Source organism: Sphaerodactylus townsendi, linkage group LG14, assembly GCF_021028975.2.
Source record: "Sphaerodactylus townsendi isolate TG3544 linkage group LG14, MPM_Stown_v2.3, whole genome shotgun sequence".
Lineage (NCBI taxonomy): Eukaryota > Metazoa > Chordata > Lepidosauria > Squamata > Sphaerodactylidae > Sphaerodactylus > Sphaerodactylus townsendi.
In genome coordinates, this window is record NC_059438.1 from 40,962,692 (window position 1) to 40,988,887 (window position 26,196).

At 45.8% G+C, this 26,196-nt stretch overlaps 1 protein-coding gene across 2 annotated transcripts in view; it reads left to right on the forward strand.

The window, feature by feature from the left end:
• LOC125443879 (centrosomal protein kizuna-like) overlaps positions 1-26,196 on the forward strand; it is a 56,497-nt gene that overhangs the window by 20,475 nt on the left and 9,826 nt on the right. For both annotated transcript variants that reach the window (XM_048516263.1, XM_048516264.1), the window contains exon 6: positions 5,387-5,486. In XM_048516263.1, coding sequence (XP_048372220.1) covers positions 5,387-5,486 — 100 coding nt within the window. The remainder of the gene's footprint in view (positions 1-5,386; positions 5,487-26,196) is intronic.

Here is a 26,196-nt window from a genome sequence, read left to right on the forward strand (position 1 = left end):
CCGAAGAGAGGGGTGGCCAGTAGCAGAGAGCTTCAGATCAGGGATCCCCAACCTGTTGGGGCTTGTTGCCACAGGGTAGTGGGTGCCATCACAAAGGGTTGCCGCAGCAGGCAGCCCCAGCCCCAGAATGTCAGGGAGTGGGGTTATGCCTGACTCCAATAAGTAACTGTTCAGAGTTTTATAGGGAAGCTCTCTTTAACAGGGGGCCTTTTAAAACGAACATTTTATAAAAATATATTTATTTGCTTACATGCAGCTTACCTTTAGTCACACAGTGAAGGTTCTAATGGTGCAGGTGACTACCAGAGCAGCAGTGGCGTAGTGGTTAAGAGCAGGTGTACTCTAATCTGGAGGAACCGGGTTTGATTCCCTGCTCTGCCACTTGAGCTGTGGAGGCTTATCTGGGGAATTCAGAATAGCCTGTGCAACTGATTGTAAACCCTTTTGAGTCTCCTATAGGAGAGAAAGGGGGCATATAAATCCAACTCTCCTCCTCCTCCTCTTCTTCCTCTTCTCCTTCTTCCTCTTCTTCCTCTTCTTCCTCTTCTTCCTCCTCCTCCTATTCTTCTCCTCCTCCTCTTCTTCCTCTCCTCCTCTTCTTCTTCTCCTCTTCTTCCTCTTCTTCTCCTCCTCCTCTTCCTCTTCTTCCTCTTCTCCCTCTCCCTCTTCCTCTTCTTCTTCTCCTCCTCTTCTTCTCCTTCTCTTCAATTTCTTCCTCTTCTTCTTCCTCTTCTTCTTCTCCTCCTCCTCCTCCTCTCCTCCTCCTCCTCCTCCTCTTCTTCTTCTCCTCCTCTTCCTCTTCTTCCTCTTCTCCTTCCTCTTCTTCCTCTCCTCCTCCTCTTCTTCTTCTCCTCCTCTTCTTCCTCTCCTTCCCCTCCTCCTCCTCTTCCTCCTCCTCTTCTTCTTCTCCTCCTCCTCTTCCTCTTCTTCCCCTCCTCCTCCTCTTCTTCTCCTCTTCCTCTTCTTCCTCTTCTCCTTCTTCCTCCTCTTCCTCTTCTTCCTCTCCTCCGGCTCCTCCCAGCAATGTACCCCTGTTCCCTTCAGGCTGAAAATGGCCTGGTGGGAACTACACTTTCCATGAGACCCTGGGGCTCGCAAGGTCTCCTGAGAAGTGTAGTTGCTGCCAGGACATTTACAGCCTGAAGGGAACAGGCCGCTTCTCCAACCTGCACTGTTACATGAAAGTAAGTGTGTGTGTGTGGGGGGGGGGGCGGGCGATTTCTCCCCCCTTGGTGCAACGCGCACCTCCTGTCCCCCTGGTAGCTCCGCCTCTGTTGGGCGGTGTCCTCCCCATTACCTAGAATTGTCAGCAAAACCCATTTCTGAGCAGACCTGTCCCTCTGCAGTGAGGCTCTGGCACAAAAGAACCCAGCAGCTTTTACAAAGAGTGCTCTGTTCACCCTGCAGGCCCTCCATACAGGAGCAGCAGTGGCGTAGGAGGTTAAGAGCTCGTGTATCTAATCTGGAGGAACCGGGTTTGATTCCCAGCTCTGCCGCCTGAGCTGTGGAGGCTTATCTGGGGGAATTCAGATTAGCCTGTGCACTCCCACACACGCCAGCTGGGTGACCTTGGGCTAGTCACAGCTTCTTGGAGCTCTCTCAGCCCCACCTACCTCACAGGGTGTTTGTTGTGAGGGGGGAAGGGCAAGGAGATTGTCAGCCCCTTTGAGTCTCCTGCAGGAGAGAAAGGGGGGATATAAATCCAAACTCTTCTTCTTTTTCTAAGTCACCCCAAGTCACCCCAAAATCACCACGTCTCAGAACAATGCCATCTGAACTAGGGGTGATAGAAGGGAGGCAGTGGTTAGGAAGGGATTGAGGGAAGTAGCAAGGGATGGCTAGGGGTGGGGGAGATGGGAATGGGTGGTGGGGAGGGGAGAGAGGGTGGGAAGGGGGTGGCTAGGGGTTTGGGAGGGTGGCAAGGTGTGATAGGGATTTGGGAGGGTGGGAAGTGATGGCTAGGGGTGGGGGAATAAGGGTGTGGTATAAGGGTGGCCCTGACCCTTATACCACACCCCTTTGTGTTGGGGGGAGGAGGAGGAGGAGTTTGGATTTATATCCCCCCTTTCTCTCCTGCAGGAGACTCAAAGGGGCTTACAATCTCCTTGCCCTTCCCCCCCCCACAACAAACACCCTGTGAGGTAGGTGGGGCTGAGAGAGCTCCGAGAAGCTGTGACTAGCCCAAGGTCACCCAGCTGGCGTGTGTGGGAGTGCACAGGCTAATCTGAATTCCCCAGATAAGCCTCCACAGCTCAGGCGGCAATTGGCTTTGAGGCGTGCATTACTCATGAGTAAGCTTGGTGAAGCAACTGTGCAACGCTTCGAATGGGTGAATCACGACCCTAGGAGGGTTTACTCAGAATCGAGCCCCATTGCTAGCAACTGAGCTTACTCCCAGGTATAGGATTCTTCCCAGGCTAGCCTAGATGTGTGTGTGTGTGTGGGGGGGTGATTTTCCACCACCACCCCACATGAGTTGTTGAGTTTGGATTTATATCCCCCCTTTCTCTCCTATAGGAGACTCAAAGGGGCTCACAATCTCCTTGCCCTTCCCCCCTCACAACAAACACCCTATGAGGTAGGTGGGGCTGAGAGAGCTCCAAGAAGCTGTGACTAGCCCAAGGTCACCCAGCTGGCGTGTGTGGGAGTGCACAGGCTAATCCCGTGGTGGCGAACCTTTTGCACTCCAGATGTTATGGACTACAATTCCCATCAGCCCCTACCAGCATGGCCAATTGGCCATGCTGGCAGGGGCTGATGGGAATTGTAGTCCATAATATCTGGAGTGCCAAAGGTTCGCCACCACTGGGCTAATCTGAATTCCCCAGATAAGCCTCCACAGCTCAGGCGGCAGAGCTGGGAATCAAACCCGGTTCCTCCAGATTAGATACACGAGCTCTTAACCTCCTACGCCACTGCTGCTCCTTGCCCTTCCCCCCTAACAACAAACACCCTGTGAGGTAGGTGGGGCTGAGAGAGCTCCGAGAAGTTGTGACTAGCCCAAGTTCACCCAGCCGGCGTGTGTGGGAGTGTACAGGATAATCTGAATTCCTCAGATAAACCTCCACAACTCAAGCGGCAGAGCTGGGAATCAAACCTGGTTCCTCCAGATCAGAATGCACCTGCTCTTAGCCACTGCTCTTAGCCACTACGCCACTGCTGGTCCCAGGGGGGTGGGCAGTGGTGTAGTTGTTAAGAGCAGGTGTACTCTATAATCTATAATATAAGGAGGAACCGGGTTTGATTCCCCACTCTGCCGCCTGAGCTGTGGAGGCTTATCTGGGGAATTCAGATTAGCCTGTGCATTCCCACGCACGCCAGCTGGGTGACCTTAGGCTAGTCACAGCTTTTCGGAGCTCTCTCAGCCCCACCCACCTCACAGGGTGTTTATTGTGGGGAGGGGGATATATCTCAATATCTCTGAGATATACTGGGGTAAAGGTTGTTAGGTTCCCTAAGACCATTCACCTCCCACCTCCCCCTTAGCATTGCACTGTGAGAGTACGTTTGGTATGTTGCAACATTATTCTCCAGGTGGCTCATGGGATCAGTTGAGAATGACCCCATAGCAATAACACCTGGCTTGCGGAGCATGCGGAGGCGTTCTCATTGGCTGCTCTTCAGGTGTAGAATTCCCTTTCTCTGGAAGATCAGAAACAGCCTCGTGTTGAGTCCACCTCAGTAGCGTCTGCTCTGGTAGCGACTTTCCAAGGTCTTGAGCCTTTCCTAGCCCTGCCCTGTGATCTCCTTTTATCCAGAGATACAGGATTTGACCTAGGATCTTTGGCACAAGCAAGGCGAGTTTCCTATGATGCCGAGTTGCAGTCCCCGTCTAAAGTTTTGGCTGACCAAGTCATAGCAACACGATTGTACAATTAGGAGCAGGAATTCTAAATACTGGGAGAAAAAAAATCATAGAAGAATTTGGGTGCTGTGTAGTTTCCGGGCTGTATGGCTGTGTTCTAGCAGCATTCTCTCCTGATGTTTCGCCTGCATCTGTGGCTGGCATCTTCAGAGGATCACAGATGGCAGGTGAAACGTCCGGAGAGAATGCTGCTAGAACACAGCCATACAGCCCGGAAACCATACAGCACCCAAGTGATTCCGGCCGTGAAAGCCTTTGACAATTCATAGAAGAATGTTTGTAAATATTGATAGATTCTGTGCTCCTTGCATAAGATACGCAAATTCATGCTTCAAGGGTCTAAAAGACATTTTGCACTTAGGAACAAAGTGTAGAGGAAAGAGTATTTTGAAATATCATCTTTACTTGTGTATCCATTTGCATTTGGAAAATGTTGGTAAATTCTGGTCAAAATCAAACAGTGTTCCTCATTGCTGTTCGCCGTTTTTGTGATTTGTAGCTGGATGTTTTCCCCATTCTGAGTTCAGTGGGACTTGCTTCCCGGTATGTTAACCTCAAGATGTCTTCTAATTGAATGCCTGCACATTTTACTATTATTTATTACAATTGTAACATTTGTAAAGGAAAAACCAGGATACAGCCCTAGAACACGGCCATACAGCCCGGAAACCACACAGCACCCAAGTGATTCCGGCCGTGAAAGCCTTCGACAAAACCAGGATGGTTTGATTTGTTTTTCAGGCATTTGCAGACAAACCCCCCCCCCCCCCCCAACCCGCATTTATGAATCAATTTTGACTTGCATCCATACCACTGCAGTCGATTCCATAGCCTTTGGACTGACAAAGATGCTGTGTGTTTGTCCAGGGAAAAATGCCACAACTGTAATCTTAGATCAGTCGCATATATGGGTATCCCCCCCACCCCCCTTCTGAAAGTAGGTGTGAAGCAGTTTCAGCTTGTGGACGATTTTATAGATCACAGATGTTTGAGAAAGGTTCAGACGGGGTTCAGCAACTGAGCCATTAAGCAGGGTACACAGGACAGTGTGGCGTTGTGCAGCTGAACATCAGAAAAGCCAAGGGCCGTATATTTGTCAGATGTTCTTATTCATCATTTTAAATACTTTTTTTGGACATCGAAAGCAAGAATGTCTTGCAAAGTGCCTTTGGACACGGGCTTGTTTGTAAATGGAAAAAGAAAGTATTTTGGAATTCTATTTAAATTTCAGCCTTAACTGTTGGCAAGCTGCTATGCTGGGACTTGCGTCACTATCCTTGGAAAAAAGACCAACTATTCTTTCTGGGAAGCATTTTGTAGATTATTGGCTATTGGTGGTCTATTAAGAACAATTTTTAAAAATTCTAAGTACACAATTCAAACCATTTCCTACCCTGTTGTCTGTATAGTTTCTTTTCTTACCATCTTCTTCCAGTCAGAAGTTTACTATTAAGCTAGTTTTTAATTTAATGTAGCCAAACAACTAATTCAACGTGTTTTTGGTGTTCATCCTTATTATAGGTTTAAATATGGATGGCCGTAGCTTAAAGGAACAGAAAAGCAACGCAACCAGCTCAGCAGCTAGTTTTTCTTCTCGGGGAAAAAGAAGCCCTTTGTCAAGGTAAAGTCATTAAAGTGCTGAATAGTTTGATCCTAGTGGCAAAAAAAAAATGCCTCTAGAAAATGAATGGCCCTTTGGCAACAATATTTTGAGCCAAGGGCTAAGGGATGAGATTTGTGTTTCTCTAAAACAACAACTTAAAATTTCATACACCTCAGAAAATATTTGCACTGAAGCCAGGTATTGTTTTGCAGCTGTTGTGTTCTCATTTTAAGACTCAATTGACATCTCAGTGAACCACAAATTAGCGTGTACAGCTGCTCTCAGTAGGACTACTTAGAGACCAGACAATGGAAGTTGTCAGGAAAAGGGCAGACGTAAAACATAAAGTCTTGAAGAAATAAAGTGGCGTGTCATCTTCTGGATGTAGTTGAGATGTAAATGAGCTTCAAGCTCAATACCTATTTTTGTGCCCTCTAAAGAAGTATTTGATACTAGATTATTTGTTACTTTCTCCTTTGTGTTTCGAATTGAGAGCATTTAATTAATGTCCTTGCTGTTTCCTAAAAGGGTGCAATTTATCTTTGTTTGGGCAGGGGCGGGTGGTGGTGGTGGTGGTTGGACTACGTGGAATCCTTTTTAGTTCTTTGAGTAATGCTTTTTTGTTACATTTTTTCCTGTTAGCATGAATCAGATTACAATTAATGAAGGGATAGTAGAAAATGAAACACAGTAAACAACCACGGCATTTTAAATTTGCTTTAGATGGTTACATAATAATTGCTGAAGCACTTCTGTAGCTGTAACTTGGTTCTCCTTATGTGGTGGCTACTTATAACTTGTATTTAAGAAGCTTGATATATGTGTGGTGGGGGTTATATATTTAGCATTGTTTACAAGAATGTTATATTGTATCTTTTAATGTACTTAGAACTTCCAGTGGTGACATACTGATTTTCTGATCAAACATAATTGTTCAAGGAATAATATGTGCAAAATGACCATGTATTTTATATTTGATTTGGAAGAGGTTTGACTGTAAAGTAAAGGATATCTGTTAAAATTCCACTTTATTAACATAATGAATTGTTTGCAATAATAGTAAACTAATGGAATATATGTTGCCCTGAAATTAAGACTAGCCTTTAGATATTATTTGTTACCATTTGCCTGGATTCATCCTTCATTAATGGAAGAATTAACCCTTGATAACCCCAAAATCTCAGTTCTTATGTTTTACACAGAAAGCACAGGCATATATGGAAACAATGCAACTATTTGTTTTAAAAGGAATGTTCTGGAAGGTAGTGGTTTGCATTATAATATGAACTTCTGGCATTTCTGGTGATGTTGCTTATGTAATTCAAATTCTGTAGGTTATTTTGTAGGTTATTTTGAAATCCCATGTGTATGACAGATAGATTTTTTTTTCTGAGGAGTATTTACTACACCAGATAATTTTGTGCCCTCCGGCTATCGGGAACAAATACTTTTCATAGTACAGTATGAATTATTTGTCGCTCTTTAATGAATAGTTTGTATTACCGCTTTTGAATAACTGGAGAACAAAATACCTTTTAAAAACAAAATTGCTAGGTAGCACTTGCTGTTTTACCCTTGACATCTGCCGTAGAAAGCACAATGGAGGAAGAAAGTGTAAAAGAATGGAAAATGGCACACGTGTTTATTTACAGTTGGGACACAGTAAAATTTCTTGCAAGCTGATCTCTAAGAATTCCGCTTATTGTAGTCACTTCTTGCGCTTTATTGCTTTTACAAGTGGTCTTGAAACCCAGTACTTGAAAATAAACATAACAGTCTAGTACCACTATGGTACTTTTAATTCCCCCCTTGCAATGTTTAGTTACTGAGCTGATGAGTGACCTCGAAAAATACCACGATGGACCTAAATAAAAAAAAATGGTTTCCTCTGATGTCCTACAGACAATAATTATGATGTGCTAGTTAAGTCCAAACTACAGCTGAGGGATTTTACTTTAAAGCAGAGGCTTGGGCGCAAAAATGCATTTATAGCTCTTTGTCTGGCACCTCATTATGCGTGGGCCTGATTCATTAAGTAATTGGTTTGCAGTTGTTTACATGAGTATTAAGGCTTTCTATTCAGCAGTCTTTGAGAGATACATTGTGCAAATGTTGCATGTTATGAATGCGGAATGAGGGGCAGCGGACAAGTCCTATTGGCTAAACACTGCACTCTGTTGAAAAGCAAGAGAAAAGAGATCGGGTGCCGCTTTGCATAGCAATGACTTTCTTAATAAGCTTTACAGATTAATACACACAAGCCATAAAAGATGCAAAGAGATACTCTTAGCACATTTATCCACGCTCGTTTCACTATTATGGCACTGGAGATGGGAAGAATTGAACGCTTTCATATTCGGGTTGTGGTTTTTTCTCGTCCCTTCCAGAGCAACTTCAGTGCACGAGACTTAATAGAATCCGATGTTTATTGTATTATAAATCATGGGGGAAGTAGGCAGACCTGCAACAGTTTATTATTAAAGATTCTTTCAATGTAAATCTTTCTCCTCTATTGTGTCTCCTGCAGCAAAATCATTTTGTGGTTGAGTGGGGATGAAAGGCCTAATGCACGAAGGAGTGAGTCCTAATAGGAAGCTGTTCTCCGACTGAAGGCCACTTGGTCCCTTTTGTCTGGGGGTGCGCATGCCGCCGCTTCCTCTCCTCCAGCAAATATCACCCTGTTGTTCCTCCACCGCAAAACCATTTTCTCCCAGTATTTCTGCCGTTTAATACGAAACCACATTTAAACGGAGACCTTAACTTTTTAAAAACTAGAGTGTAATGTAATGTCAGAGGTCGACAGAACGTGTTTAAATGGAATTAAATGAAAGGTGTATCGCTAGCCACGTCTGCATTTCTAAACGCTCAGTGCGATGTGTGTGGCATCTTGTAGCTCAGAAGCAATATAGTCAACCAGTGGAGGTCAGCAGTGTTCTAGCGTTGCGGTTTCGGCAAGATGTAATCCCTTTCTGAGAGGTGTTTTTTGGCTGCTGCATTTCAAAATGATTGCATTTTAAAGCTAAATGGGAGAGCAAAAAGTTGATCTACTCTGATGTATGAAATAATGCACTCTTGTCTGTTTCAAGCTTAAACCCAGAAATAATCCATTAAGTTCATCTTGAAATTTTGCTCACTAAGCAGGAATTTATTCTTCAAATTTTATGCGCTCAAATGTACATTAGCAGCAGCTGATCTTCCTGTTAATGATTTCCAATTGTAACATGTTAAGAAATCTATAATGGATGTGCTTCCAATAAAATGGCATTAGCTCATTCTCTGTAGATAGCCAAAATGGCCATTGGGGGGCACTGTTTCTTTTCTAAATTACCTCCGCTTTAATTTGTAGACTACCAGATGCCAATTTAATTTACTTCTAATATCAATTGCTTAATATAATCATTGTAGCACTTTAGTTCATTTTTTTGTTTTAACAACATGTAGGAGTTGTGAACAGATCTAACATACCACTAAGCATAGGAATCTGTTTTTAGGTTAGCATATTCCTATGTTACATGTGATCCCAAGCTATAGCTACGTAGAAGAACAAGGGTTTGGATTTATAGCCCCCTTTCTCACCTGCAAGGAGACTCAAAGGGGCTTACAAACTCCTTTCCTTTCTTCTCCCCACAGCAAACCCCTTGTGAGGTTGATGGAGCTAAGAGAGTTCTGAGAGAACTGTGACTAGCCCAGGGTCACCCAGAAAGCTTCATGCGGAGGGGCAGGGAAAGAAATTCAGTTCACCGGATAACAGTCCGCCACTCAGGCGGAGAAATGGTGAATCAAACCACGTCCTCCAGATTAGAGTTGACCTGCTTTTAACCACTACACCACACTGGTGTATTTATTTAAAATATTTGTATAAGTCTTTTTCAGATTAAAACTAGAAAAAGTGAATAGCTTAAAATATCAGCGATTAAAATAAACCAGCCAAAATTCAGTAAAAGCGATGACTGGCAAAACAGATTGAAAAAGGAAGGGTTTAACTACCTTAAAACTTTGGAATCGGCTAAAAGCATTTCCCAAGGGAAGCATTTTACAACTTCAGGCCTCAACAGAAGATGCCCTGGTTCTTGTGAGGGTCAGTCTTGTTTCCATGTAAAACTGAAGTGAATTGGGACCTTATCAAGAAGTAGAGAGGCTCAACAGGGAGGAACTTTTCCTTAAGACACGAAGGACCCCAGGCTGTTTACGGCCTTAAAAGGCAGTAAAAACACCTTGGATTGAGCCCAGAAACTAACTGATGTCCACAGATGTTCCAGAACAGGTGAAATATGAGCATGCCAGATTAATCCTCTTCATAAGCAGTTCATTTTGCACTGGATGGGCTACCTTTAGAAACAGCAGGTATTTATTCCTGAAAGGTGGTTAAGTTTAGGACAGAGCCGTATCCAAAGTACTTGAATGGCCGGCTCAGATAGCCAAGTAGAATTCTATCCTTGGCTGCCTTTTTAGTTTCTCGCTGACCCTGCTTTGGCTCCAATACTGCAGTCTCCCAAGCTCCTTTGTTTGTCTACTACTGCTGTGGGAACTGTGGAGTTCAGTGGCTTCCTGATATCCAGTTGCTTCTTCTCCAAAGTAAAGTGCCAGTCGTGACAATCTTCTACGTCTTTGGAGCAGAAGGTGCTGCAGAAGATTTCAGGAGGTCTGTCCTTCAGAAACAACCTCTTCTGCCATAGATGGATGCTGGCTTGGAACTTCCTAGCATCTTGTAATTGCCTCCATGGCAGCCATTTTCTGGTTTTCCTCAGAATTCCCCAGAGTTCCCCACAGAATCAAGTAAGTTGAGGATCCCTGGCTTAACTCCCTCCTTGGTCCATCCTTTCCTACATTCCCCTTTCCTTCCTCTGTAGATTTCCTCCATCCGTTCTTTCTAGTCAGTTACGGATGGTAAATAACACCGACTGTTTTCTCTGCAACTGCTTTAATGTTGCACTGGGATGTTCTCTCTGACTTAATGCTTCCCCCATTAGCAGCATTGAGTTACTAAGGTTGACTTGGTTTACAGGAGCGGTTGTCTGAATTGCAACTAGACATTGTACATCAATCACGTTTGTATTCCAAGTGCTCTATCCCGCCACTTCTACTACTTACAGAAACAGTTTATTGTGTAAGGTTGAACTTAATTATGGTGTGGTGTGAAAAATCTCTCTCCTGTTTGTCCTGAACTATTGTTAAGTTTCATTTGATGACTCTAATAAGAATCTGTGGGAGTAAGAATATAACCTCTCTCTCTCTCTCTCTCCGTGTTTTCCACACCATTCACAATTTTCTTGCACTCTTCGTCCTTAATTGTCTTTTTTCTTAACTAAAAAGTCTCAGATCTTCTGTCTTCCCTTTGAAGGGTGCAGCAAGATTTTCTTTCGCAAAAGCTGCGCTGATTCTTTTTCAGAAAGGCTGAAGTTCTAGATTTGATGATGTCTTCTTCCACCAGTTTCCTGGAGACAGATTATTTGGGGCGAGTCCTTGTCAGACCCCTGACGCCTTCTATTGTTACAGCGACTGCTATCTGGTCTTCTAGCAAAAGTGGCTTCCCCCCCTTGTGCATAGGACTTTAAAGCTCTTCCCTTCGAATGGCAGCCCCCCCCTTGAGAACAGGAGGCCTCTTGAGCAGTCCCCATAAGACAGGAAAACATCAGAAATTCTATCTCTTTCTGAACCACAGTCAGGCATTCGTGGCCCATTATTATTGGTTGATATCACAACGGTCAGTTCTTTAGCTGGTTGTTACATAAGAACATAAGAACAAGCCAGCTGGATCAGACCAGAGTCCATCTAGTCCAGCTCTCTGCTACTCGCAGTGGCCCACCAGGTGTCTTTGGGAGCTCACATGCAGGATGTGAAAGCAATGGCCTTCTGCGGCTGCTGCTCCCGAGCACCTGGTCTGTTAAGGCATTTGCAATCTCAGATCAAAGAGAATCAAGATTGGTAGCCATGAATCGACTACTCCTCCATAAATCTATCCAAGCCCCTTTTTAAGCTATCCAGGTTAGTGGCCAGCACCACCTCCTGTTGTTGGCCTTCATTACAATTTGAGCCTCACCCAGAGGCCTAGGAAGTTGTAATGTATCGACGTAGTATTTGTGCGGATCCCAGTTGGGCTGCCTTCTGAATCTGATAGATGTTAATTTTGTCAATTTGAAGATATTTCAAGTGCTGCCCAGGGTGCTGATTACCACTGGGACGACTGCAGTTGGTTTGTGCCATAGACGCTGAAGGTCGATTTTCAAATCGTTGTATTTAGTGACCTTCTCATGTTCTTTTTCATTAACCCTGCTGCCACCTAGTACTGCTATATTGATGATGGTCACTTTCTTATCCTTGATCACGGTGATGTCTGGAGTATTATGTTTCAACACTTTGTCCGTTTGGATTTGAAAGTCCCACAGGATCTTAAGAACATAAGAACTAGCCTGCTGGATCATCTAGAGTCCATCTAGTCAAGCACTCTGCTACTCACAGTGGCCCACCAGGTGCCTTTGGGAGCTCACATGCAGGATGTGAAATCTTGACCTTCTCATTTTCTTGACCTTCTCATTTTCCATTACTTTCTTGACCTTCTCATCTTGACCATCTCATTTTCCATTACTTTCTCTGGACAATGTTCCAACCAGTTCTTAGCTGTTCTTATGTTGTAATTTTTGCATAAATTCCAATGGATCATCTTGACCACTGAGTTGTGCCTCTGTTTGTACTCAGTCTGGGCAATCTTTTTGCAGCAGCTGAGGACATGATCTACAGTTTCATCAGCTTCTTTGCACAATCTGCATTTTGCATCATCTGAGGATTTTTCGATTTTGGCCTTGATCAAATTTGTTCTAATGGCTTGCTCTTGAGCGGCTAAAATCAGGGATTCAGTTTCCTTTTTCAGAGTTCCAGTGGTTAACCACAGCCAGGTCTTTTTGTTGTCTACCTTGTCCTTGATCTTCTCCAGAAACTGGCCATGCAGTGCTTTGCTGTGACAGCATTCAGTCCTCATTTTCATCACATTTTTTTCTGTATTCTTGTTTGGTTTTCTGGGTTTTCAGCAAATGTCTGTTCTTCACCTCAGTCAATGCTTGTTCTTGACTTTCATTCACATAATTGGTTGGTGCATGTTTCTCCTCTTCCACTGTTTGCTGTACTTGAAGTAAGCCCCTGCCTCCAGATTTCCTGGGACGGTATAATCCAGTGGTGGCGAACCTTTGGCACTCCAGATGTTATGGACTACAATTCCCATCAGCCCCTGCCAGCATGGCCAATTGGCCACGATGGCAGGGGTTGATGGGAATTGTAGTCCATAACATCTGGAGTGCCAAAGGTTTGCCACCACGGGTATAATCTATCAGTATCACTGCATGGGTGTAAGGAATGGTGCATCGTCATAAGCGTCTGAGTTTTTCTATCCAATGCATCCAACTCAGCCCGTATCCAGTTGATGATTCCCGCAGCGATGACGGGTACGGCCCCGGTGTTGATGGCCTTGATGGTATTCCCGCCATTTCAGTGGCGTGATTTTCCAGGCCAAATTCCATCGAAATGTCTGTGCTGAATATTCGGACTGTGTTCACTAGTGACTGGATTTCTGTGTCCGATTTCCCGTACAGCTTCAAATCATCCATATACAGCAAATGTGAGGTTTTTTTTCTGAGCCATTTGATCTCCCAACTCTGTTTTCTTTAAAATTACTATTAGTTGGGTCATGGCGATGATAATTATTGTTACTGCTAATAGATCCCAAGGAACTTTTCCCTGTAGAGAAGGTGCTCTGTCCCCTTGGTTAAAGAGAAACCTCTCTGATCAATTTGAGTATCCACCGTACAAGGAAGAGCTAAATAATTACTTCCCCCCACCCCAGCGCAAAAGCCACATACTAATGAAAGAGAGAAATAAGAGGTTCTATGCATTGTTCAGGGAATGTGGAGAAATCTTTTTCTTCCCTTTTCATGGAACTACAGCATCAAGGAGCAGCAGTGGCGTAGGAGGTTAAGAGCTCGTGTATCTAATCTGGAGGAACCGGGTTTGATTCCCAGCTCTGCTGCCTGAGCAGTGGAGGAGGCTTATCTGGGGAATTCAGATTAGCCTGTACACTTCCACACACGCCAGCTGGGTGACCTTGGGCTAGTCACAGCTTCTCGGAGCTCTCTCAGCCCCACCCACCTCACAGGGTGTTTGTTGTGAGGGGGGAAGGGCAAGGAGATTGTCAGCCCCTTTGAGTCTCCTGCAGGAGAGAAAGGGGGGATATAAATCCAAACTCTTCTTCTTCTTCTTTTGATTGCATACTGAAGTTCATTGGTTCTGAGGACAGACAAAAGAAAATATTCTTTCCTTTTTCATCTTGCCACAAGATTTGGTGAAAGCCACAAGCTTAGACGGCTTTAAATGGGACTCTACAAATTAGTCTCGACCAGAATTCATGGCTCGGAAATGGTTGGCTGCGGTGAGCCTATTTGTAGTATGCTGCGGCAGCACCGGAACCACCCAAAAGCTGGGGTGCAGACTCTTGCCAGCTCTCTCCTGCCCCTCCCTGTTCTGCTGAAGACGTACGAGGAGTCTTGGAGGAGAGTGCTCTCAGAGCTGTGAAATCCAAAGTGCCAAAAACACGAGCAGTGCCTTTTATTGATGACCTGATGCATCACAACATGTATCTTCGGGACCGCATCACCTCATATGTCCCTACTAGGCCTCTGCACTCAGCAGAGGCCAATCTGCTGGTAGTCCCTGGCCCCTCAATGATGCGGCTGGCCTCCACTCGGGCCAGGGCCTTTTCAGCCTTGGCCCCTGCCTGGTGGAACACTCTCCCTCCAGCTGTCCGGGCCCTTCGGGATCTTGGTGAGTTCCACAGGGCCTGTAAGACGGAGTTGCTCCGCGGGCTTTTGGAGCGTCCAGTCGTTGATAGGTGCCCCCTCCTCTTCCTCTTCTTCACTTCTGGGTCTCTTACCACCTATGGGATCCGCTTCTCTCCCCTTTTGGGAGGGTTTTAATGAGGGTTATTGCGGACATTGTTTGTTACTGATCGCTGCGTTTTAAATTGTTTTAATGTATTTAAGGGTTATTGTATATATGAGATTTATGTCTTTCACCACCCAGAGCCCTTCGGGGGTAGGGCGGTAAACAAAACCCAATAATAAAATAAATAAATAAATAAATAAAATTAAGTTTTGAGTTCACCAGAGCTGTTAATCAGGCCACCTGTTACAAAATAAAAAAAAATGGGGAAAGCAGATTTTTCAGGTTGTGATTTTAAGACCTTGTCATGGCCTGAGAGCCCCCCCCCGGTTGCAGTAGTTGCAGTAGTTATATCCACAGGCTCCACACCTTTAACGAGACATCAGCCGCAAAGATATAAAGAAGTGGGTTGGAGACACCTTATTTGTTTTTTGCCTTCCAATCAGTAATTGTAGTTCTATTGTGCTTTTCTGGCAATGTCAGCTGACTCGTATCCAGTATCAGCAGAAGGGGCTGCTGGGATAAAGAGCATCTGACACTGCAGAATGACAAACCCATTGGCAGAAATGTCAGGTGCATGTAAAAGAATGCCTAAGATTTCAGCCTAACTTAAGAACATAAGAACGAGCCTGCTGGATCAGACCAGAGTCCATCTAGTCCAGCTCTCTGCTACTCGCAGTGGCCCTCCAGGTGCCTTTGGGAGCTCACAGGCAGGATGTGAAAGCAATGGCCTTCTGCGGCTGCTGCTCCCGAGCACCTGGTCTGTTAAGGCATTTGCAACCTCAGATCAAAGAGGATCAAGATTGGTAGCCATAAATCGACTTCTCCTCCATAAATCTGTCCAAGCCTTTTTTAAAGCTATCCAGGTTAGTGGCCATCACCAACTCCTGTGGCAGCATATTCCAAACACCAATCACACGTTGCATGAAGAAATGTTTCCGTTTATTAGTCCTAATTCTTCCCCCCAGCCTACTTCCCAGGCCACAGCCAGCCTTCCTCAGTAGATGGAGCTTTTGAACAAAAACCCTGAGCTCTCCATAGCTAACACATTTTTGTAGCATCCTTCAAAACCCATGTATGTGTTGTCACGTATTTATTTCATTTATACTCTACCTTTTCATTTATACTCTACCTTTCATTTATACTCTACCTTTTCTACCTGATGGAGATCCAGAACAGATTACATTGTTCTCCCCTCTTCCTGTTTATCCTCACAATGCTCTTATGAGGTAGGTTAGGCTGAGAGATCATCAAGGAAGCTTTCATGGCGGAGTAGGAATTGGAACCTGGGTCTCCAAGATCCAGGGGTGGCCAACATATGGTGCTCCGGATGTTCATGGACTACAATTCCCATCAGCCCCTGGCAGCATGGCCAATTGGTTGGCCACCCCTAGTCCAATAACACTGCTCACTACAGGACACTGGCTCAGCGTTGTTCTTAACAATTGTGACCAGTACAGATGATGTAGCCTAAAAAAAAGTTATTTTAATATCCAGCTAGATTTTTTGAGTATAAGAGTCAAATTTTACTTTGTCAGATACTTTACTATCCAGAGCATTTACCCAATGAGTACCTTCATGAAATAATTTCCTGAAGTTATCCTTTTTAAGTAGCCTGCCACATTCACAGTAACAGGGGTTAAAAAGGGATTTCTCGTCAGGATCTGTAGTGCAAAGGTGAGAGTGATTTTACATAACTTAGGATTATTACTAATCTATTTATTATTATTGTTTATCTATATATTTATTTATACATATTATCACACATCTATAGGTATATTTTCACGCTGTATTTATGGCCCTAAAATCTTAAACTACTATCCCTGATGTAAATATTACTCACAAACATAAAGTACATTGTTCATAATTGATGTTTGCAGATCCTATTCGGTAATTTCTGGAACCATTTGAAGCCAGAATGTCTGCCAACATATATGTATTCCAACATTTAAAAAAATTAAAAAAATAGAAAAGAAAACTTCAAAACAAAACAAAACCGAGCAATAAAAATAACTGAAAAGCCCACCCACTGGCCTTCCCGTATAAGAAACTTCATTCGGCAGTCTCTCCGGGCTTCTGAGTTTTCGGTAGACTTGGGGACCTATCCTAAGCAGGACTCAGAAATGCCCCATTTGGGTGTTCTTTCTCTGCACATTTCTACAACCATATGGGCAAGAAATCTGCTCCTTTCAAAATGAAAAGTGAGATTCTCAGGAAATGGAATTTTGTGCCGATCACATTCTGTGCTTTTTCTGTGCTTCCGCAAAATCATCTTGTACATGTAGAAGAAGACGAAGAGTTTGGATTTATATCCCCCCTTTCTCTCCTGCAGGAGACTCAAAGGGGCTTACAATCTCCTTGCCCTTCCCCCCTCACAACAAACACCCTGTGAGGTGGGTGGGGCTGAGAGAGCTCCGAAGAACTGTGACTAGCCCAAGGTCACCCAGCTGGCGTGTGTGGGAGTGTACAGGCTAATCTGAATTCCCCAGATCAGCCTCCACAACTCAAGCGGCAGAGCTGGGAATCAAACCCGGTTCCTCCAGATCAGAGTGCACCTGCTCTTAGCCACTACACCACGGCTGCTTATTCATGTAGCCCCAAGTATACATTGGGGGATATCTCTCTGTCTCTGTCTCTCTCTCTCATTTCTAGAATGTTCTAAATTATTTTGTCGGTGTGAGTTTTTTATTTGTTTATCTAATTCAATTTGTGAATGTGTTTTAATTCATGTTCATGGCCTGGTAGATTTGGCGAGAAGAATGGATTAAAATAAAATGAAATGGTGCTGGTTAGTGGGTGGCCCATCAAAAAAAAATTCCTCATTTGCAAGGTTAGTTACAGGGTTTCTTATTTTTGCCATTCCTCCATAAACGACATCGTTATTTCTGATCAGATACTCAGCAAATGAATATTCATTAAGTAACCTTCTAATTGGGCAGTTCATTGGACACCCTTGTTGTATCAATTAATTTCCACGGGATTCACAATTAAAATTCATGCGATGAAACTTACTGGTGATGATGATTGGCATGAGTCTAGTCGCCGGAGATGCACGAAGTCTGGTTTAACTGAAGTATAGGAAGGAAACAAGAATATTGCAATTCCAGCACCGGCCCTCGGCAGTGGAGTTCTTCATCCTCTCGCCCAATTGAGATTAGTCACTGACTCATTTCCAAATACAAATGATACCTGTTGTAGCCTGCCTTCAGATGTTTCTTCAAGTGATGTTAATGAGAGAGATGGAGAATTTCAAGGCTGTGTAGCTTTGGTTGCATATCTCTGTTCTTTTGCTACAATTAAAGATAGCACCATCTTCCTCTATGGGGGCTGTTAACATATCGCATAACAGCAAACCTGAATTTAACAGTGAGCCACAAGCAATTCTGCTTCTGTGGTGCATAAATAAAACACCCATCTGTCACATTTGCAACTGATCTATTTAGGTTTGTATTTAAAGACAAACCTTGAAGGTAAGACAGTGAATGAAAAGTTTTGGTGTGTATGCTGTCATGGCGGACATGGGGTGGCCAACCTATGGTGCTGCAGATGTTCATGGACTACAATTCCCGTCAGGCTTCTACTATTAGCATAGAGACACCTGTATACTCTGTCTCTGTCCCTAACCTGGATTTATGTGCTTTGCCCTCTAGCCTTTTGTAGACACTATCATTTATCACATTGCTGTGCTCCTCGCTTGTATGTGTTTGATTTAGAAAAATCTCCCTCTCTGTCTGCATCCCCATGGATTCTGTATTCCGAACCAAAGTCACCTCTGCTCCTGTCGGCTTTCCCCCAGGGATCTGTTTCAAAGCTGTTCTGCCACCTTTTTAATATTGAGCGCCAGCAGCCTGGTTCCTCTTTGGTTAAGATGAAACCCGTCCCTTTTGTACAGGCCTGCCTTGTCCCAAAAGGTTCCCCAGTTCCTGACAAATCTGAAACCCTCTGCCTTACACCACCTTCTCATCCACGCATTGAGACCCTGTATCTCTGCTTGCCTAGCTTGCCTTGCACGTGGAACAGGTAGCATTTCTGAGAATGCCACCTTGGGGGTCCTGGACTTTAACCTGTTACCTAGCAGTCTACATTTAGCTTCCAGAACCTCCCGGCTACATTTCTCAATGTTGTTGGTGCCAATGTGGACCACAACTGCTGACTCCATCCCAGCACTGTCTAACAGCCTATTGCCGTAGTGGCGAACCTTTGGCACTCCAGATGTTATGGACTACAATTCCCATCAGCCCCTGCCAGCATGGGCTGATGGGAATTGTAGTCCATAACATCTGGAGTGCCAAAGGTTCACCACCACTGGCCTATCTAGACGAAGCATAACATCCGCAACCTTCGCACCAGGCAGGCAAGTCACCATGCGGTCATCACGCCTCTCACAAACCCAACTCTCTACATTCCTAATGATCGAATCACCCACTACAAGGAGTCCCCCACCTCCCCGAGGGGTATCCTCAGTGCGAGAGGATATCTGATCACCAGCTAAGGAAGCGGTCCCATGTAAGGGAGCATTTTCCACCATCTCAGACTGGCACCCTCCGTCTCCCAGACTCTCATTCTCCATGACATCTGAAGAGATGTCACTCTGGGAGAGGGACCCGGCACTGTTAGGGGTCCCCTGAAAGCCCTCCTGTCTGTTCACCCTCTCTGCCCTTCTCTACTGAAGCTTCTCCAGGTTCAACCACCTTGGCTTCAAGAGAACCACACACACGTTTCCCTTCAAGTTAAGCAGGGAGCTCATTGACAGTTTCGAGGGGCACACCCACGACTTTTGTCCTAGTGGCATGTGACACTCAGTGCAAAACACTGGAAACCCCCCCCCCCGCTAGCTTCCTGCCTTCATGTTTAATTGTGTTTAGATATTCAAATATTGACTTTAAATGAGTGCCTCCCCCTTAAGCTTTCTATACCCTTTACTATCCCTTAAGATATGTTCTTATTTTGTAAAACAACTGCAGCGCGCGCCGCTGGTTCCAGAGACTAACTGAAAAGATTAAAAAATTTGAAAAGCCCCACCTCTCAGCAGCCCCACCAATCAGCAGCCTCAGCAGTTCCACCTATCAGCAGCCCCAGAACAAGGAGAAAAAAGAGAAAACCCCTGTTAACCCCTATTAAAAACACACTGTTTAAAAGATGTGGCTTTGAGAAAAGCCCTTTAAAAAGAAAAGAAAACCAGAACTCACTCAGCCCTTTCTGACCCAGTCCTCTTCTCCACTGCTTATCCACTCCACTGGTTATCGTTTTTCCCCCCTCTAGCATTGACAGGATCAGCATTGGAGATTGCTACATAAGCCTGTTCTCAGTATACTTTATTTTCAACCTAATATCGCACAGACACCTATCTTAGGCCAGTCTCCCTTTTGAAAATCTATGGCACTTAAAATGCTGTGGAGTCAGTGCTGTTCACTGCGGTGTTAACAGTGCAAACCAAACCAAATTATGCTTGCTTGTGTTGTTGAAGAAGCTCCAGTAGACAGACTGCCTACACAGCTCTGTATACTTCCTGCAACCTCCCTTCCACTCCTGTCTTATGGCTTTTGGAATAAATGTAAACTCTTTTGCCTTTCTCTTCAATGTTAGGCCCTTTCTGCACTGGGCCATATACGGCACCCTGGGGACAGCAAAAACACCATCCCCAGGGAGCCGTTCGCACAGGCGGCACTGCTAAAACACAGCAGCGCTGACCTGGCTCCCCTCCACCACCCCCAGGGCGGCGTCAGGCCGCCTCCAAAAACCTCCCTCCCTAAGGGAGGTTTTTGGAAAACAGCGCGTTCCCGCCGGCGCGGTGCGAATGGCACCGCCGGGAACACGCTGTTTTCCCCGTCCCTCTCCCACTCACCTCGTCGTCCTGCATCGCTCTACTGGACTGCTGAGATCCTCCCTCGCTGTCCTCCGACCCCTGGAGGTCGGAGGGCAGCGTGGGTGGGTCTTAGGAGTCCAGCAGGGTGACGAAGGCAACAAGGTGAGTGGGAGAGGGATGGGGAAAACAGCGTGTTCCCGGCGGTGCCACCTCTCCCGCGCCGGCCTCTGCGGGGGCCGCTCGCACGCTCCTGTGCGAACGGCCCCCACCCCTCCACTGGCAGAATTCCTGCCGGTGCAGGGGCACCCTTTCCGCAGTGCAGAAAGGGCCTTAGAGCAGACGGGCTCTTCCTCACAACCCCCAAATAAATTAATTGGCTAACTGAACCACTTAATTCAAACTTGTTCATGAATCGGTGTGGAAAGTGTGCTCCGCTGGTGAAGTTTTCCTGAAATGTTCGTCTGTGGCTTTCTTACTTGTACTGATTTTGGATGCCTGTGACCGAGCAGCAGAGTATGTTCCCTGACCCCAACTGTAGAGACCCCAGCTAGACTCCTTATGTCTGGGGTCTAGAACCGAAAACACTGGCTGGCTGTAGATGGCTGCAGGTTGGCCCAGAAGTGGAGAAGGTGGGAAACCCAAGTTAAAAGATAAAAGGCAGGACAGCAACTTTTAAAAAGAGCAGCTGGCTAGATGAGAGCTTATCCTGAATTGGGCAGCACAGTGGGAAGGAGATACCCTCTCTTGTGGGCACACAACAACCACTGCCTCTCTCTAATACTTGTCCATACCAATGCACGCAGTGGTGGTATCCAAAAATTTTAGTAACAGGTTCCCATGGTGGTGGGATTCAAACTGTGGCGTAGCGCCAATGGGGCTGGGCGGGGCACGATGTGGGCGTGGTCGGGCATTCAGGGGGTGGGGCGTTCCTGGGCGGGGCTGAGGCAAGGACCCAGCCACTGCTCCGGTCCTTGGGTGGGAAACGAATGCACGCAGGCGCAGGCTGCCATGCGCACGCCGGTGCACCTCCTGCTAGACTGCTTCAAGTTCTGCGCGCTACTGCTGAGAGGAGGGGCGTAACTAAGGCAAAAGTCACGTGGCAAAATCACCCATTAGTAACCCCCTCTCGGCACACACAAATAATTAGTCACCTACTCTCGGGAACCTGTGAGAACCTGCTGGATCCCACCTCTGAATGCACGCCCCCACTAACCCACACCATTCAGGTTTCTTGAAGGTGAGAACAAAGGAAATGAACCGTGCTAGAGCTACCTGTGTGATGACCAGAATAACATACTTAAAACAAACTACACAGGGCTTTTATGCACGCTTGAGTTACTCCTGATTGTCTTAGGAGTCAGTTCACAAGCATTTGAATCAGTTTGGGCACGCCTGCAGTTTGTTGCATATATGCTGCCCTCTTTGCATTTTTGCAGTTGTGGAATCGGTTTATTTTTTCCGGCATGTGACTTCAGTCATGAGAATTTTCAAGGGAGGGTTCTGTCTCTGCAGTGGTGTCATAACACCCCACTTTGAAAAAAACACGCTAAAATATTTATATGTCATGGGACCATATGTATCATGGTAAGCTTAGAAGGGTCTCTGAATTCCCAGCTTTCATTTTTTAAAAGTCTCCATCTCCCTCCCTCAAAGAGATACATCTTTTTCCTTATATGTCTGCAAGGGAAGAGACTCAAGACTTACTTTATAGAAAAATTAAGGTCGGGAATTCAGAGAACCTCCTAAGCCTGTTGTTACAATGCTCCAGCAATATATTTATACTTCAGTGCTGTTTTTTTTAAATTACTCATCTTTGGGGGGGGGGAGTAGTTTGACCACAGTAGTCCAATTTTCAAACAATGGAATGGGGTGGGTGGGACAGAGAAAGCCAATAGAAACGTTACACAAGAGGAAGAAGCTGACTCAAAATCAGCTTTCCAGAAAAAATATAATGGTAAGAGCGGTCTCAAAAGAACTGGGGGGAAGCCTAGGGACAAAAAAACCCCTTGAAATGAGAACTAAAGGCAAAAAAATGCACGTGGAAATCGGGATCAACCAAAGCAGAACCAATGAAAAACCCTATGCAGAAAAGTGTGCCAGACCACATGCTTTAGTCTGCTCTGTGATAAATTGTTTTCTAAGCACAAATAGAAGAAAGAGATACAAATAGGCTAGGAGGTAAACCCCACACAGCAAAAGGGAACGTCACTGACTCTGTAGCTCAATACAGATTTAGCTAAAAAACCTGTTTCTAGTTGTGGCAACTTTTAATTCTCCAGGGAATTGTTAAAAACAGGGACTTCCCCATCAACCCAGAAACTCTGCAACAGATTAAAAGAAATAAAATATTATCCACAAATCCATCTACTTCTGCTCTAAATCTGCCCAAACTCTCTGCTTTCCTTTCAGGGAGGTGTGGATTTCTTTTTGTGTGTGTGTCTTTGAACAATAGATGTACAATTCTTAGGTATTTTGTGGAATGGAATCCAAGTAACAAAAATAACATTTTGTGTGTTCAGCATCAAAGGCCGTTTCCCCATTTACCTCGACCAAAGGTTGCTGCGTGCTACTCCCAGCGTGCGTCATTTCTGGCGCGCTCCCGGGCTTCCCCACGACCCCGTGCTCTGTGCGGGGTCATCAAAAGGAGCCGTTTTGAGGAGCGCCAGGAATGACGTGCGCTGAGGGGGCTCAATAGCGGCAGCGTCAGGGCTGCTGCATTGTCGCCGCCCCTGTAGTGGGGAGTGCCGGGGGACCCTGCGCTACTTGGAGAGAGTAGCGCGCAGCAGCAGGTAAGTGGGGAAATGACCAAAGTGTGCCTTCTCTCTACGTGCCTATATTTTTTTTCAGTGCCAAAGCGGCTTCGTAATGGAGCAGTTCAAAACAGAGAAGGGATCGTGTCAACTCTTCACTCCTGATGTTTTTCTACTTGAGATCCTTCCTGCTAGGATTCCAGTTGCAGCTTTACCCAAACATGCATCTGGAACTCTGGAAAGGGAGCAGTTTGGGAGGGGGAGCCGGGCTTCACTTGGCCCATAGTGCTGTCAAGCAACAATACAGTTATCCCTTCCACATCGCGACTTTTTCCCATCGTGGTTTTGATATATTGCGGGTTGGCATAAGAAATTAAATGGGGAATTTTGGGGGAGTTCTGCAGAAGCTGCGGATGACACAGAAAATTAAATTGCCGGGTTGGCACTTCATATGATTTTTGCATTGGAATGAAGGGAAACCACCCTGAAACTGTAGAACATGTCTTAGTCTACAGGCAGCACCAAAACAGTCACGCCCCCCCCCCCTCCATGCTCTGTGGTGCCACAAAAACCTGCTTGAAAAACACAGATCCTCATGATTTTTGCACGAAGTTGTCCCAAAATCACCAGCACATCACAACTCCAGCCATTAGCCACCTGTCTGAACACAACAATCACACATCCCTTGCTTCGTGGTGCCTCAGTGATGCAAAAACCCGATTGAAAAATATGGATCATCGTGGATCCTCCTGATTTTTTTACTTGGTCACCCGAAAATCACCTGCACATCACAGCTCATTCCCCTAGACCAGTGATGGCGAACCTATGGCACGGGTGCCAGAGGTGGCACTCGGAGCCCTCTCTGTGGGCACTCGCACACAGAATTCATCATGTGGGGGATGGAAAATCACACACACACACACACACACACACACACACACACACATCTAAGATGGCCTGGGCCACTGAGTACGACGTGAGCACCGCGGTGAGCAGGGAGGACTCGGCTGGCGGGCCAGGTGCCTGTGCTCCAGGTGGCTGCTGCCCCGGCCGGGGGGGGCGCGCAGAGGAGGCATAGATTCTAGAAAGGCACAGAGCAGTGCGCGCAGGATTTGCTGGAGGCTAGAGCAGGCTGGCCCCTGCTCAAGTGGGTGGGGCAGAGGAAGAGGGAGCCAACTCTCTAAACTAGACTAAAACTAGTTTTCTAAACTAAAACCTCAGTATTCAGGTTAAATTGCTGGGCTGGCACTTTGCGATAAATAAGTGGGGTTTGGGTTACAGTTTGGGCACTCGGTCTCGAAAAGGTTCGCCATCACTGCCCTAGACACACGTCTGAACACAATAACCCTGCATCCCATGCTCTGTGGCACCACAGTGGCAGGAAAAAAATGTGGTTAAAACACACGGATCCTCATGGATCCTCCTGATTTTTGCTCTTGGTCACCCCCAAATCACCAGGACATCACAGCTCGTGCCCCTGGCAACATTTCTGAACACAACGATCACACATCCTACGCTTCGTGGCGCTGCAGTGACGCAAAAACCCGCTTGGGAAACACAGATCCTCATGGATCCTTATGATTTTTGTACCGGAGGAACCGGGTTTGATTCCCCGCTCTGCCGCCTGAGCTGTGGAGGCTTGTCTGGGGAATTCAGATTAGCCTGTGCACTCCCACACACGCCAGCTGGGTGACCTTGGGCTAGTCACGGCTTCTCGGAGCTCTCTCAGCCCCACCTACCTCACAGGGTTTGTTGTGAGGGGGGAAGGGCAAGGAGATTGTAATCCCCTTTAAGTCTCCTACAGGAGAGAAAGGGGGGGATATAAATCCAAACTCTTCTTCTTTTTCTAAGTCACCCCAAAATCACCACGTCTCAGAACAATGCCATCTGAACTAGGGGTGGTGGAAGGGAGGCAGTGGTTAGGAAGGGATTGAGGGAAGTAGCAAGGGATGGCTAGGGGTGGGGGAGATGGGAATGGGTGGTGGGGAGGGAGAGAGGGTGGGAAGGGGGTGGCTAGGGGTTTGGGAGGGTGGCAAGGTGTGATAGGGATTTGGGAGGGTGGGAAGTGATGGCTAGGAGTGGGGGAAATGGGAAGGGGCGGGCCCCTGCGGGTCTTGCTGGCCTTTTGGGGGCCGGGAAGACCTTTGCCCCTCCGGACCACCCCCCGCGCTCAGCCCCCCTGTGCCCCACTAATGTGGGGCAGGGGAAACCTACAAAAATGATCTTATGATGACTGGATAAGCTTCAGGAGCATGAAAGGCTGAGGATCGTTAGTTAAAGAAAGGATGGGGGTGAGGGGGAAGAATGTACCCATTCAAGTGCCAGTTTTTGGTACCAGCCAAAGATACACAAAGATACTTTGGTACCAGCCAAAGATCTATGCTTTCTGTGGATTAGGATTTTTTAAAATGTTCATCCAGGCTTTTAATGTGTAATTCACGCTGGTACTTTAAAATCATACTATTTAAAATGATCTGTACGCTGCGTTGTGCCTTTGGAGAAGACAGTGGGATAGAAATGACTAAAATACGTAGGAAATAAATTCATAACTCCTGAATCGTAAATTCAGGAAATGAGTTCACAACTTTTCCAGATAAACATTAGAAATAGTTAGCATTGTGGTAGCACAATTAAATAACCGACTTTCTTCTGTTCGTGCTAAGAATTAATATATACCTTAAGAGGTTTTGTATTTAGTTGAAAAGGGGATTAGCCACTCGAAGTACCCCCACCCCCAAACACAGTAATGGGTTTGGCTATCACTGAATTTTTGCATATACTGTAAACATGAGAATTGGGCCTCTGCATGAAGATTGGAAGAGCATTCCAATATTACAGTATGTTCTATAGAATTGCTGGTTAGCAGACCGGCATTCTGTTTAGCAGACCGGCATTCTTGTTCATACCAACACGAAGTTTCACTTTAAACTTGGTAGCTATGGATTAACAAAGTGTTGGTGACCCACGTGCAGCGAAAGAGTTTGTTTCTATTAGTCGGAGCAGCATTTTGCCAGAACTGATCACCCCTCCTCTATTAGATCTCTTGCCGTGAAATAATTTGGAGGTCCATTTTCCGCTGCTTTGCCGCCAGTCTGTTCATAGAACAGTTAATTCTCTTACGCCTTGCCCCTCGCAAGATTATTTTGCTGCAGCAGCAGCGGCAACACAATAAGCAGGCGGCACACAAAAGATCAAAATGATTCCAGCTTGTTTGGCAGATTCAAAAGGGTCTGTGATGCTCCAGACA